Raw genomic sequence first — 14,454 nt, 5'->3', positions numbered from 1 at the left:
CTAGCGTAGTGGTAGGCTATCTTAACAAGTTAGCTGACTAACAACATATTTTTGACATTTAATAACTAGTAAGCAGACAGACTGTGTGCTTAAAACCCTAATTTACACAAAATGGTGAAAAGAGCTCCGACGTTTTGGTTTGTATGTTTGCTAGCAAGCTAACTGTTGACGAGTCCGTCTTGCTGTTGAAAAAGCTTCCCGCTCCGTCCACTAAATTATACGTCACGCAAGAAAAATTACTTGAAAGACTCACATCGTCATCTGCTGACTGGAGTGGGTAACGCAATTTTGGAAAATATTCACTGAACCGTGTTTATTCTGCCAAACAATATGTCATAACAAAATAACCAGATATTTGTTTCCTTATGTAACGGATGTGAAATGGCGGTGGTGCGCACTAATATAGCGTTTCAATCGGTGACGTCACTCTCTGAGACCTTGAAGTAGTGGTTCCCCTTGTCTGCAAACTGCCGCGGCTTTTGTGGAGCGATGGGTAATGATACTTCGTGGGTGACTGTTGTTGATGTGTGCAGAGGGTCCCTTGTTCGAGCCTGGATATGGCCGACAAAAGTTATACTGTTAGTTATAGCCGTTTCACATCCGCTACACACTTACTTCTTACCACTTTTGAGAGGCCTTTTGCCTCTTACCAGGCCGTCATTATAAACAACAATTTGTTCTTATTTGACCTGTCTTGTACGTACATTTTTTTAAATTAAAGTAACAGCTAATACTCTCTCCTCTACGCAGATTCTGTCCGTACAACCAGGGTTATAAAATGCATAGCAATATTTTTGCCGCACCACAATTCTCCAAACTGATCGAGGCTGGAAGAAAAAAAATCACCTGGATAATAATGGTTGAAATGATTAGGCTTCTTCTAGCTATCCTAGTTTAGCCTGGTCGGGATAATCCTACATCCTCTTTCTCAAGCCGAAATAATAGCTTTAGTAATTCTCTTCTATTTTTCCAGCTATTATGTTCAGTTGGTCCTCGATTCCGTTGACAGCGGCAAAATGGAACACTGCGGCTTGTTCGTGTCTGCTTCCTGGTCACATGGCCACCATGCATGGAGAGAGAGCGAGCGCAGATCAACACATTTCCTGCTGGACGAAGCCTCAGGCATCTTCTTTAAAATATATATATATGTTTTTACTCTATAACCCAATGCAATTACTTTCTGTCCTTAGCCTTAGGGTCCACAAAAACAGGAAGTTACCTTTCACAGTATACAGGTGAGTTAGGTGGAAGCCGCTCCAACTCCTCAGAATAATGCGTTATAACTTCCGCTGACACGCCACTGCTCAGACTGGTAGTTTGTGTATCAACAGAGGCCTCGGACTTAATCAGGTGTTCATCTGTCTGAAGCTACTGCAGTGACTACTTCCTGTGATCAGGTGTTCATCTGTCTGGAGCTACTGAAGTGACTACTTCCTGTGATCATCTGTCTGGAGCTACTGTGCAGTGACTACTTCCTGTGATCATCTGTCTGGAGCTACTGTGCAGTGACTACTTCCTGTGATCATCTGTCTGGAGCTACTGTGCAGTGACTACTTCCTGTGATCATCTGTCTGGAGCTACTGAAGTGACTACTCCCTGTGATCATCTGTCTGGAGCTGTGCAGTGACTACTTCCTGTGATCATCTGTCTGGAGCTACTGTGCAGTGACTATTCTGTGATCATGTCTGAGCTACTGAAGTGACTACTCCCTGTGGACACAGCTACTGAATAAAGGGCTGTTTGAAGGTTTCCTAGCGATCCCCAGAGTTTCTGTCTGCTGCGTTAGATGGATGGACATGACGGCCATGATACAGTCTCAACAGAATCGACAGAAACGGGTAAGGCTGCGATCTCCATTGACAGCTGTCAGTTTTATATTATTATCACATTTATATTTCGACATTATTTTTCTACGTGTCTTCACCGTCATATTGTCAATATGTCTCATATCAAATGGAAGTGTTTTGTTAATGTTAAAGGTAACTGGAAGTGTTTTTTAATGTTTAAGGTAACTGGAAGTGTTTTTATGTTTAAGGTAACTGGAAGTGTTTTTTTATCAGCCAATGGCTGGAAATGTCAAACTTACAAACAAAAATCTAAGATGACAGAAAAGTGTCAAACTTTGTCTTAAAAACATGGTTTTATGGTTTTATCTAAACCATTTACTAAACTGGTTATTTAGCATCTCTAATCTCCTGGCTCTAAACTTTATTTACATTTTTTAGCAACTTCTAATCTCCTGGCTCTTTTTCCTAAACTGGTTTAACAACAGCTCTAATCTCCTGGCTCAAGTTTATTTACTAAACTGGTTATTTAGCAATCTCATCTCAAAGCTTTATTTACTAAACTGGTTGTTAGCAACATCTCAAAGCTTTATTTACTAAGCTGGTTGTTAGCAACATCTCTAACCTCCTGGCTCTAAGCTTTATTTACTAAACTGGTTGTTTAGCAACATCTCATCTCCTGGCTCTAAGCTTTATTTACTAAGCTAGTTGTTTAGCAGCATCTCATCTCCTGGCTCTTTGTTGCAATATAGTGGAGATGGAACCAGTTAGAGATGCATTTACAACGAGAAAGGAGCGAGAAGGGCAGACCTCTTGTCTATACTTTAAAACATTCAATTAACCTTCTTCACACACACACGGTTATATCAAAGCTTTATTAAATTAGGCTGTCTCATATCAACGCTTTATAGTGATTGGTTAGGCTGTCTCATTGTTGCGATATCTCAATGTTCATAAACTTTCAGTCTGCAACCCAGAATTTGTAAGATTCTGGTTGAATAAAACAGACGGAGGCCCAGCTATGATCATCAAAATGTTTATTCACTGGTTTTAGTCCGTTGCACAAAACCATTCATATTATACGGGCTCCTTACGCACTTACATTCACACACAAACAGTAGGTATAATACGCACACACTGTATCACCACCCAGCTGATGCTTAAAGATGAGGGAGATTTATCGCACTCCTTGTCCTCCCTCAAGATGAGGAGACTGCGGGAAGCACTCATCAATGAAGCATCCTTGTCCTCCTTTCCTGAGGAGACTCCTTGTCCTCCCTCAAGATGAGGGAGACTGCACTCAAGATGAGGGAGACTGTCTCCCTCAAGATGAGGGAGACTGGGTCCTCCCTCAAGATGAGGGAGACTGCGGAAGCACTTTGTCCTCCCTCAAGATGAGGGAGACTCATTCACTCCTTGTCCTCCCTCAAGATGAGGGAGACTTTCCAAGCACTCCTTGTCCTCCCTCAAGATGAGGGACCTCCTCCCTCAAGATGAGGGACCACTCCTCCCTTGAGGGAGACCCCTCCCTCAAGATGAGGGAGACTGCAAAGCACTCCTTGTCCTCCCTCAAGATGAGGGAGACTGCGGAAGCACTCCTTGTCCTCCCTCAAGATGAGGGAGACTGCAAGCACTCCCTCCCTCAAGATGAGGGAGACTCGGGAAGCACTCCTTGTCCTCCTCAAGATGAGGGAGACTCCACTCCTTGTCCTCCCTCAAGATGAGGGAGACTGCGGGAAGCACTCCTTGTGAGGTTAGACCCTCCTCAAAGATGAGGAGACTGCGGGAAGCACTCCTTGTCCTCCCTCAAGATGAGGGAGACTGCGGAAGCACTCCTTGTCCTCCCTCAAGATGAGGAGACTTGAGGGAGACTCCTCCTTGTCCTCCCTCAAGATGAGGGAGACTGTGTCTCAAGACTGTTGTCCTCCCTCAAGATGAGGGAGACTGCAAAGCCTCCTTGTCCTCCCTCAAGATGAGGGATCCTTTGAATTTGTAGGGAGATCCTTGTCCTCCCTCAAGATGAGGAGACTGCGGGAAGCACTCCTTGTCCTCCCTCAAAGATGAGGGAGACTCGACGACTCATTGTCCTCCCTCAAGATGAGGGAGACTGCTGTCCGATGAGCACTCCTTGTCCTCCCCTCAAGATGGAGGAAGCACTCCTTGTCCTCCCTCAAGATGAGGGAGACTGGCACTCCTTGTCCTCCCTCAAGATGAGGGAGACTGCGGAAGCATCCTTTCCTTGTCCTCCCTCAAGATGAGGGAGACTGCGGGAAGCACTCCTTGTCCTCCCTCAAGATGAGGGAGACTGCGGGATCTGCTTGTCCTCCCTCAAGATGAGGGAGCTCTCCCTTGTCCTCCCTCAAGATGAGGGAGACTGCGGGAAGCACTCCTTGTCCTCCCTCAAGATGAGGGAGACTGCGGGAAGCACTCCTTGTCCTCCCTCAAGATGACTGGGAGGTCTCCCTCAAGATGAGGGAGACGAAGCACTCCTTGACTCCTTGTCCTCCCTCAAGATGAGGGAGAGGAAGCACTCAGGAGACTGCGGGAAGCACTCCTTGTCCTCCCTCAAGATGAGGGAGATGCTGCGGAAGCACTCCTTGTCTCCCTCAAGATGAGGGAGACTCCACTCCTTGTCTCCCTCAAGATGAGGGAGACTGCGGGAAGCACTCCTTGTCCTCCCTCAAGATGAGGGAGACTCCTTGTCCTCCCTCAAGATGAGGGAACAACTCCTTGTCCTCCCTCAAGATGAGGGAGACTGCGGGAAGCACTCCTTGTCCTCCCTCAAGATGAGGGAGACTGCGGAAGCACTCCTTGTCCTCCCTCAAGATGAGGGAGACTGCATCAACTCACTCCTTGTCCTCCCTCAAGATGAGGGAGACTGCGATGGAAGCCTTCTCCTTGTCCTCCCTCAAGATGAGGAGAGACTGCGGGAAGCACTCCTTGTCCTCCCTCAAGATGAGGGAGTTGCACCCCTTGTCCTCCCTCAAGATGAGGGAACCTGCAAGATGAGATCACTCCTTGTCCTCCCTCAAGATGAGGGAGACTGCAGGAATCACTCCTTGTCCTCCCTCAAGATGAGGAGACTGCGGGAAGCACTCCTTGTCCTCCCTCAAGATGAGGGAGACTGGGATGAGCACTCCTTGGGAGAATGACCTTCCTTGTCCTCCCTCAAGATGAGGGAGACTGCGGGAAGCACTCCTTGTCCTCCCTCAAGATGAGGGAGAGACTGCTCCTTGTCCTCCCTCAAGATGAGACAGGAGACTGAGGGAAGCACTCCTTGTCCTCCCTCAAGATGAGGGAGACTGCGGGAAGCACTCCTTGTCCTCCCTCAAGATGAGGGAGACCTCCTTGTCCTCCCTCAAGATGAGGGAGACTGCAGATCACTCCTTGTCCTCCCTCAAGATGAGGAGACTGCGGGAAGCACTCCTTGTCCTCCCTCAAGATGAGGAGACTGCGGGAAGCACCTCCTTGTCCTCCCTCAAGATGAGGGAGACTGCGGGAAGCACTCCTTGTCCTCCCTCAAGATGAGGAGACTGCGGGAAGCACTCCTTGTCCTCCCTCAAGATGAGGGAGACTGTTCGGGAGGCACTCTCCTTGTCCTCCCTCAAGATGAGGAGACCAAGTCACTCCTTGCTCCTGATGAGGGAACCTCACATGTCTCTCCCTCAAGATGAGGGAGACTGCAATTAATCTTCTCCTTGTCCTCCCTCAAGATGAGGGAGACTGGCGAAGCACTCCTTGTCCTCCCTCAAGATGAGGGAGACTGTGGAAGCACTCCTTGTCCTCCCTCAAGATGAGGGAGACTGGTGAAGACACTCCTTCCTCCCAATTTCATCAAGATGAGGGACTGCGGGAAACACTCCATGTCCTCCCTCAAGATGAGGGAGACTGCTGATGGCAGCCAAGTTGGAGGGTGGACACTCCTGGTGTCCTCCCCCAAGATGAGGGACTTGAACCTTGGGTGATGAGGAGACTGGAGTTGGAGCACTCCTTGTCCTTCCAAGTCAACCATGAGGGAGGCGGTGGCACAGGGTTGACCTGGTGAGTTGGATGCTCTCAAGATGAGGGAGACTGCCAGATGGTGGAGGGTTTGGATGACTCCTTGAGTCCTGGTGGACACAGGATGAGGACAGACTGCATGGTCCTAATGGTGAGGCATGGTGAGTTGTCATTGATCCCTCAAGATGAGTTGGAGGGTGGACTGACCATGGTGAGTTGGACTGTCAAGATGACAGGGTTGACCATGGCTCCCTGCCTGTGGGTCAGGGTCAAGATGAGGTGGACACCCATGGTGAGTTGGACTTGACCATGGTGAGTTGGAACCCTCATGATGAACTGCCATGGTGAGTTGGATGGTGGACAGGGTTGTTTGACCTCCCTCAAGTTGGGGAGACTTGATGGTGACAGGGTTGACCATGGTGAGTTGGATCCCTCAAGATGACTTGGAAGGTGGACAGGGTTGACCATGGTCTTGGATGGTGGACTCAAGATGGGGAGACTTCCAGTTGGAAGGTGGACAGGGTTGACCTTGTCATCCCTCAAGATGAGGGTGCTTGCCAGGGTTGACCATGGTGAGTTGGATGGGGGACAGGGTGGACAGGGTTGAACCTTGTCCTCCCTCCATGGAGTTGGAGACTGGAGTTGGATGGTGGGCCCTTGTCACCCCTCAACATGAGGGACTGTGAGTTGGGTGGTGGACATCCATGGTGAGTTGGAGGGTGGTGAGTTGGACTGAGGTGGACAGGGTTGACCATGGTGAGTTGGAGGTGGACAGGGTGATGGTGAGTTGGATGGTGGACAGGGTTGATCCAGTCAAAACTGAGTTGGAGGGATGGACTCCATGGTGAGTTGGAACAAACTTGACCATGGTGAGTTGGAGGGTGGACGCCATGGACAGCGGAGTTGTCAGGGTTGAATCACCATGTTGAAGAGTTGGATGGAGGACAGGGTTGAATGTTGATGGTGAGTTGGATGGTGGACAGGGTTGACCATGGTGAAGGAATGACCTAGGATAGGATGAATGTAATCCTTGAGATGGAGGGTGGACAGGGTTGACACCCCCCCATTGAATGATTTAGGGTGATGAAAGTGGCTGTTTGGAGGGTGGACAGGGTTGACTGGATGGAGGAGTGGAAGGTGAGGGTTGACACCAATGGTTTGTACCAGTTGGATCGACCTGGAGTTGGAGCGTCAGGGTGACCATGGTGAGTTGGATGTGGACAGGGTTGAATGTGAGTTGGAGGGTGTCAGGGTTGAACGCTTTGAGTTGTGATTGGTTGACTGTCTCATGGAAACATGACAGGGTTGACCATCAACAGGGTTGACCATGGTGAGTTGTGGTGGACAGGGTTGGTTAGGGTGGACAGGGTTGACCATGGTGAGTTGGAGGGTGGACAGGGTTGACCATGGTGTGATTGGTTAGGCTGGACAGGGTTGACCATGGTGAGTTGGATATGGACAGGGTTGACCATTGTGATTGGAGGGTGGATGGTGGACAGGGTTGACCATGGTTGTGATTGGTTGGTGAGTTGGATGGTGGACAGGGTTGGTGATCATGGTGATGGTGAGTTAGATTGGTTGGAGGTGGACAGGGTTGACCATGGATGAGTTGGATGGTGGACAGGGTAGGATGAGTTGGATGGTGTTGGTGAGTTGGATGGTGGATTATGTTGATCAATGTGAGTCAGGGTTGACCATGGTGAGTTGGATGGTGGACAATTAAACTTGACCATGGGTGAGTTGGATGGTGGACAGGGTTGACCCATGTTGATGGTGAGATGGTCAGGGTTGAATAGTTGGATGGTGGACAGACGTGAGGCCCATGGTGGAGTTGGAGGTCAAAATGTTTATTGGTGGACAGGGTTGACCAAGTTGGATGGTGGACAGGGTTGACCGTTGACAAGTTGGATGGTGGACAGGGTTGACCATGGTGAGTTGGATGGTGGACAGGGCAGGCTTGACCTTGGATGGTGGACAGGGTTGACCATGGTGAGTTGGATGGTGGACAGGGTTGACATGGTGAGTTGGAGGTGGATTGAATGGTGAGTTGGATGGTGGACAGGCACAGTTGGATGGTGGACTTGATCACCATGGTGAGGATGGTGGACAAAGATGACCATGGGAGACTTGGATGGTGGTTGGATGGTGGACAGGGTTGTCCATCCCTCATGGTGAGTTGGAGACTGGGGACAGGGTTGACCTCCCCATGGTGAGTTGGATGGTGGACAGGGTTGAGGTGAGTTGGATGGTGGGACAGGGTTGACCATGGTGAGTTGGATGGTGGACAGGGTTGACCATGTTGATGGTGGAGGGTTTGGAGATGGACAGGGTTGATAATGGTGGAGGGTTGACCATGGTTTTAGTTGGATGGTGGACAGGGTTGACCATGGTGATTGATGGTGAGTATGGTGGACAGGGTTGAATAATTTTATGATTGACTAATGGTTTCATGCAAGGGTTGACCATGGTGAGTTGGATGGGTGGAATATTGACCATGGTGAGTTGGATGGTGGACAGGGTTGACCATGGTGAGTTGGACACTGGTGGACATTGACACATGGTGAGTTGGATGGTGGACAGGCTGACTGGTGACAGGGATGGTGGACAATATGACCATGGTGAGTTGGATGGTGGACAGGGTTGACCATGGTGAGTTGGAGAGTGGACAGAGTTGACATGATGAGTCTGATGGCAGGGTTGACCATGGTGAGTTGGATGGTGGACAGGGTTGACCATGGTGAGTTGGAGGGTGGACAGGGTTGACCATGGTGAGTTGGATGGTGGACAGGGTTGACCATGGTGAGTTGGATGGTGGACAGGGTTGACCATGTTGATGGTGAGTTGGATGGTAGACAGGACAGGGTTGATGATCATGGTGAGGGTTGATGGAGGGTGGTGGACAGGGTTGACCATGGTGATGGTGAGTTGGGTGGTGGACAGGGTTGATCATAGTGATGGTGAGTTGGATGGTAGACAGGGTTGACCATGGTGAGTTGGAGGGTGGACAGGGTTGACCATGGTGAGTTGGAGGGTGGACAGGGTTGACCATGGTGAGTTGGATGGTGGACAGGGTTGACCATGGTGAGTTGGAGGGTGGACAGGGTTGACCATGGTGAGTTGGAGGGTGGACAGGGTTGACCATGGTGAGTTGGAGGGTGGACAGTGTTGACCATGGTGAGTGATGGTGAGGGTTGGGTGGTGGATGGTGGACAGGGTTGACCATAGTTGATGGTGAGTTGGATGGTGGACAGGGTTGACCATGGTGAGTTGGATGGTGGACAGTTGATGGTGAGTTGGATGGTGGACAGGGTTGACCATGGTGAGTTGGAGGGTGGACAGGGTTGACCATGGTGAGTTGGAGGGTGGACAGGGTTGACCATGTTGATGGTGAGTTGGATGGTGGACAGGGTTGACCATGTTGATGGTGAGTTGGATGGTGGACAGGGTTGACCATGTTGATGGTGAGTTGGATGGTGGAGTTGGATGGTGGACAGGGTTGACCATGGTGAGTTGGATGGTGGACCGGATTGACCATGGTGAGTTGGATGGTGGACAGGGTTAACCATGGTGAGTTGGATGGTGGACAGGGTTGACCATGGTGAGTTGGATGGTGGACAGGGTTGACCATGTTGAGTGAGTGGATGGTGGACAGGGTTGACCATGGTGAGTTGGATGGTGGACAGGGTTGACCATGGTGAGTTGGATGGTGGACAGGGTTGACCATGGTGAGTTGGATGGTGGACAGGGTTGACCATGGTGAGTTGGATGGTGGACAGGGTTGACCATGGTGAGTTGATGGTGGAGTTGGATGGTGGACAGGGTTGACCATGGTGAGTTGGATGGTGGACAGGGTTGACCATGGTGAGTTGGATGGTGGACAGGGTTGACCATGTTGATGGTGAGTTGGATGGTGGACAGGGTTGACCATGGTGAGTTGGATGGTGGACAGGGTTGACCAGGGTTGACCATGATCATGTGAGTTGGATGGTGGACAGGGTTGACCATGGTTGATGGTGAGTTGGATGGTGGACAGGGTTGATCATGGTGAGTTGGATTGACCATGGTGAGTTGGATGGTGGACAGGGTTGACCATGTTGAGTTGGATGGTGGACAGGGTTGATCATGGTGATGGTGAGTTGGATGGTGGACAGGGTTGACCATGGTGAGTTGGATGGTGGACAGGGTTGATCATGGTGAGTTGGATGGTGGACAGGGTTGAACATGGTGAGTTGGATGGTGGACAGGGTTGACCATGTTGATGGTGAGTTGGATGGTAGACAGGGTTGACCATGGTGAGTTGGATGGTGGACAGTGTTGACCATGTTGATGGTGAGTTGGATGGTGGACAGGGTTGAACATGGTGAGTTGGATGGTAGACAGTGTTGACCATGGTGAGTTGGAGGGTGGACAGGGTTGACCATGTTGATGGTGAGTTAGATGGTGGACAGGGTTGACCATGGTGAGTTGGATGGTGGACAAGGTTGACCATGTTGATGGTGAGTTGGATGGTGGACAGGGTTGAACATGTTGATGGTTGGTTGGATGGTGGACCGGATTGACCATGGTGAGTTGGAGGGTAGCCAGGCTTGACCATGGTGAGTTGGATGGTCGACAGGGTTGAACATTTTCAAATGGACCCTTGCCTTATCCCTAAGGACAGACTTGCCTGAAACTAGCAGAGATAGGGGGAGGAGCTACCTCCCTGCTTTCCCTGAGCTGACCAATCCACTGTTAACTTGTCATGAATCATTTTAATGACCGGTATACGCCCACACCATTCAAACACAGACTTTGCCACTCATATTCGGCTGGCAGGGTAGCCTAGTGGTTGGAGTGTTGGACTAGTAGCCGGGAGGTTGCAAGTTCAAAACCCCGAGCTGACAAGGTACAAATCTGTCATGCTGCCCCTGAACAGGCAGTTAACCCACTGTTTCTAGGCCGTCATTGAAAATAAGAATGTGTTCTTAACTGACTTGCCTAGTTAAATAAATTAAAAATATTGTAATTAAAATGGACAGTTATTTAAAGTTCCCTTGTTACACCAAGCATGGCCACATTAAGAAAGCTCACCCTGCACGGCTTCTCTCCGATAGTCTACCATTAACTGGTTTCAGCTATCAAAAAATAAAAGAAATGGAAAGGTTACCCACCCGTGTGGTGTTTCCTCTTGTGTCCAGCCAGGGTTCCTGACTGACTGAACCTCTTCCCACACTGATCACAGCCAAAAGGCTTCTCTCCAGTGTGTGTTCGCAGGTGCACTTTTAAATCCCCTAAAGAAGTACAACTCAGCCCACAGTCTGAGCAGTGGTAAGGCTTTTCGCCAGTGTGTATTCGCTGGTGTAAAACCAACTGCCCAGACTGATTAAATCTTTTCCCACAGTCAGAGCAGTGGAATGGTTTTTCTCCTGTGTGTGTTCTCCGGTGTATTTTAAGTCCACCAGAAGTGGTTAAGCCCATTCCGCAGTCAGAGCAGTGGTAAGGCTTCTCTCCTGTGTGTGTTCTCCGGTGTGACTTTAAACTGCCTGACCCAGCAAAGCTTTTCCCACAGTCGGCACAATGGTAAGGCTTCTCTCCTGTGTGTGTTCTCTGGTGCACTTTTAAATGGTCTGACTTGCCAAAGCGTGTCCCACAGTCGGTACAATGGTAACGCTTCTCTCCTGTGTGGGTTCGAAGGTGTGAAGCCAGACTTCCTGATGTAACAAAACTTTTGCCACATACATCACAGTTATAAGGCCTCTCTCCTGTGTGTACTCTCTGATGTACCTTAAGGTGATTTGAATTAATAAAGCTTATTCCACAGTCTGAGCAGTGGTATGGTTTCTCTCCAGTGTGTCTTCTCTGGTGTACAGTCAAGTGTGCTGACTGAGCAAATCTCTTCCCACACTGATCACAGCTAAAAGGCTTCTCACCTGTGTGTGTTCGCTGGTGCACTGTCAGTCCGTCTAATCTTGCAAAACTTTTACTACAGCTGAAGCAGTAGTAAGGTTTCACACCTGTGTGTGTTCGCTGGTGCAGCTCTAAACCCCTTGATGTTGAAAAGTTACTTCCACAATCTGAACAGTGGTGAAGCTTCTGGCCCAGGTGTCTGCGCTGGTGTGTTTTCAGGTTGCTTGCCTGAGTAAAACTCTTCCCGCAGTCCGAACAGTGGTAAGGCTTCTCTCCAGTGTGTGTTCTACGGTGTATTATCAGGTCGTTTGAGCTAGTAAATCTCTTCCCACATTGATCACAGCTGTAAGGTTTCTCTCCTGTGTGTATGCGCTGGTGCTTTATCAGATTTCTTGAATGAGCAAAACTTTTCCCACAGTCAGAGCAGTGGTAAGGCTTCTCTCCGGTGTGCGTTCTCTGGTGCACTTTATTACCCTGTGATGTTGAAAAGCTCTTCTCACAGACAAAGCAGTGGTAAGGCTTCTCTTGTGTGTGTGTCCGCAGATGAATTTTCAGGTTGCCTAATTGAACAAAACTCTTCCCACAGTCTGTGCAGTGAAACGGTTTTTCTCCTGTGTGTATTCGTTGGTGAACTGTCAGGGCTCCTGACTTCGTGAATCTCCTCCCACATTGACCACAGCTAAAAGGTTTCTCTCCTGTGTGGGTCAGCTGGTGTTTTGTTAAGTTTCCTAGTTGCAAAATACTTATCCTACAGTCTGAAGAGCTATAAGGTTTCTCTTCAGTATGAATTCTCTGGTGTGTTTTAAGTTTTGCCGAAGAGGTGAAACTCTTTCCACAGTCAGAGCAGCGGTGAGGTTTCTTCCCTGCAACTCTCTGCTGGTGTTTGAGGTGTTCTGATCTGGAGAGACTGTTCTCTGCCTCGTCAGCATCATGTTCGTTAGCCTCCCCAGATATGACTCTTCTACTGAGAGAGCGACGGTTACGGCTGTCCCCTGTGAAACAACAGACAGTTATATTGAATGGTAATTAAGAACATCTAGTGAGTGTCCCAAAATAAATGTATGTAAGAACATAAACCCACTCAGCCCTGTTGTTTTCCTGTAGTCCACCAGCAGCACAGACAACCTCTTCATACCCTGCAGTAAGGCGCTACCGGGAAAGGCACGACCTGGGACCCTCGGGAGCGTGAAGGGGGAGGACGGTCGGAGGGAGAGGGAGGAGGGGGTGGGATAGGTGTTTCCTGTAAATCCGAAAAAGAGGGTAGTGAAGTTCATGTTAGAACACTGAAGGGTAAAACACAATGATGATCTAATCTGAGACCTGATCTCATGTTATGAGAAAACACAATGATGATCTAATCTGAGACCTGACTGATCTTCGCTCAGTCTCGATTATATTGGTAGCGGTGCCATTATATTAATGCAATAATACATTTATTGCATAAAATACTTTCCTAATATAAGTGCTTTCATAATACTTGATTAGTACAAACACATCTTATTACAGATACATGGCTTTTGGTGCCTAGATTAATTTAACAAAAAAACTAATTTTCTGCTTACGTTCTGTTTTACATGTCTAGTGATTAACTCCATGTTGACCCAGCTCTGTACACTCCATTGGATTCTGCTTACGTTCGGTTTTAAATGTCTAGTGATTAACTCCATGTTGACACAGCTCTGTACACTCCCATGGATTCTGCTGACGTTCGGTTTCTACATGTCCATTGATTAACTCCATGTTGACCCAGCTCTGTACACTCCCATGGATTCTGCTGACGTTCGGTTTGACATGTCCAGTGATTAACTCCATGTTGACCCAGCTCTGTACACTCCCATGGATTCTGCTGATGTTCTGTTTGACATGTCCAGTGATTAACTCCATGTTGACCCAGCTCTGTACACTCCCATGGATTCTGCTGACGTTCTGTTTGACATGTCCAGTGATTAACTCCATGTTGACCCAGCTCTGTACACTCCCATGGATTCTGCTGACGTTCGGTTTCTACATGTCCAGTGATTAACTCCATGTTGACCCAGCTCTGTACACTCCCATGGATTCTGCTTACGTTCGGTTTCTACATGTCCAGTGATTAACTCCATGTTGACCCAGCTCTGTACACTCCCATGGATTCTGCTGACGTTCGGTTTCTACATGTCCAGTGATTAACTCCATGTTGACCCAGCTCTGTACACTCCCATGGATTCTGCTGACGTTCGGTTTCTACATGTCCAGTGATTAACTCCATGTTGACCCAGCTCTGTACACTCCCATGGATTCTGCTTACGTTCTGTTTGACATGTCTAGTGATTAACTCCATGTTGACCCAGCTCTGTACACTCCCATGGATTCTGCTGACGTTCGGTTTCTACATGTCTAGTGATTAACTCCATGTTGACCCAGCTCTGTACACTCCCATGGATTCTGCTTACGTTCTGTTTGACATGTCTAGTGATTAACTCCATGTTGACCCAGCTCTGTACACTCCCATGGATTCTGCTTACGTTCTGTTTTACATGTCCAGTGATTAACTCCATGTTGACCCAGCTCTGTACACTCCCATGGATTCTGCTGACGTTCGGTTTCTACATGTCCAGTGATTAACTCCATGTTGACCCAGCTCTGTACACTCCCATGGATTCTGCTGACGTTCGGTTTCTACATGTCCAGTGATTAACTCCATGTTGACCCAGCTCTGTACACTCCCATGGATTCTGCTTACGTTCTGTTTTACATGTCCAGTGATTAACTCCATGTTGACCCAGCTCTGTACACTCCCATAGAT

At 48.8% G+C, this 14,454-nt stretch overlaps 1 protein-coding gene across 1 annotated transcript; it reads right to left on the bottom strand.

The window, feature by feature from the left end:
- Nucleotides 1-10,854: 10,854 nt before the first annotated feature.
- LOC135537311 (zinc finger protein 271-like) lies at nucleotides 10,855-12,903 on the bottom strand. The gene is made up of 2 exons (XM_064963518.1): nucleotides 12,751-12,903; nucleotides 10,855-12,661 (listed from the first exon to the last, which is right to left on the bottom strand). The coding sequence occupies exons 1-2, from the start codon at nucleotides 12,800-12,802 to the stop codon at nucleotides 10,926-10,928; spliced, it is 1,788 nt and encodes a 595-aa protein (XP_064819590.1). The 5' UTR covers nucleotides 12,803-12,903; the 3' UTR covers nucleotides 10,855-10,925.
- Between the last annotated feature and the right edge of the window lie 1,551 nt (nucleotides 12,904-14,454).

Source organism: Oncorhynchus masou, unplaced genomic scaffold, assembly GCF_036934945.1.
Source record: "Oncorhynchus masou masou isolate Uvic2021 unplaced genomic scaffold, UVic_Omas_1.1 unplaced_scaffold_750, whole genome shotgun sequence".
Classification (NCBI taxonomy): Eukaryota; Metazoa; Chordata; class Actinopteri; order Salmoniformes; family Salmonidae; genus Oncorhynchus; species Oncorhynchus masou.
Note: the sequence above shows the minus strand (reverse complement) of the source record. Positions and strands in the feature narration are given on the sequence as shown.

Coding starts and splice junctions, on each gene's coding strand:
- LOC135537311 (XM_064963518.1), bottom strand. CDS start 12,802: ATGAAGAGGTTGTCTGTGCTGCTGGTGGACTACAGGAAAACAACAGGG. Junction 12,662..12,750: donor CAGGAAAACAACAGGGCTGA/GTGGGTTTATGT, acceptor GTTGTTTCACAG/GGGACAGCCGTAACCGTCGC.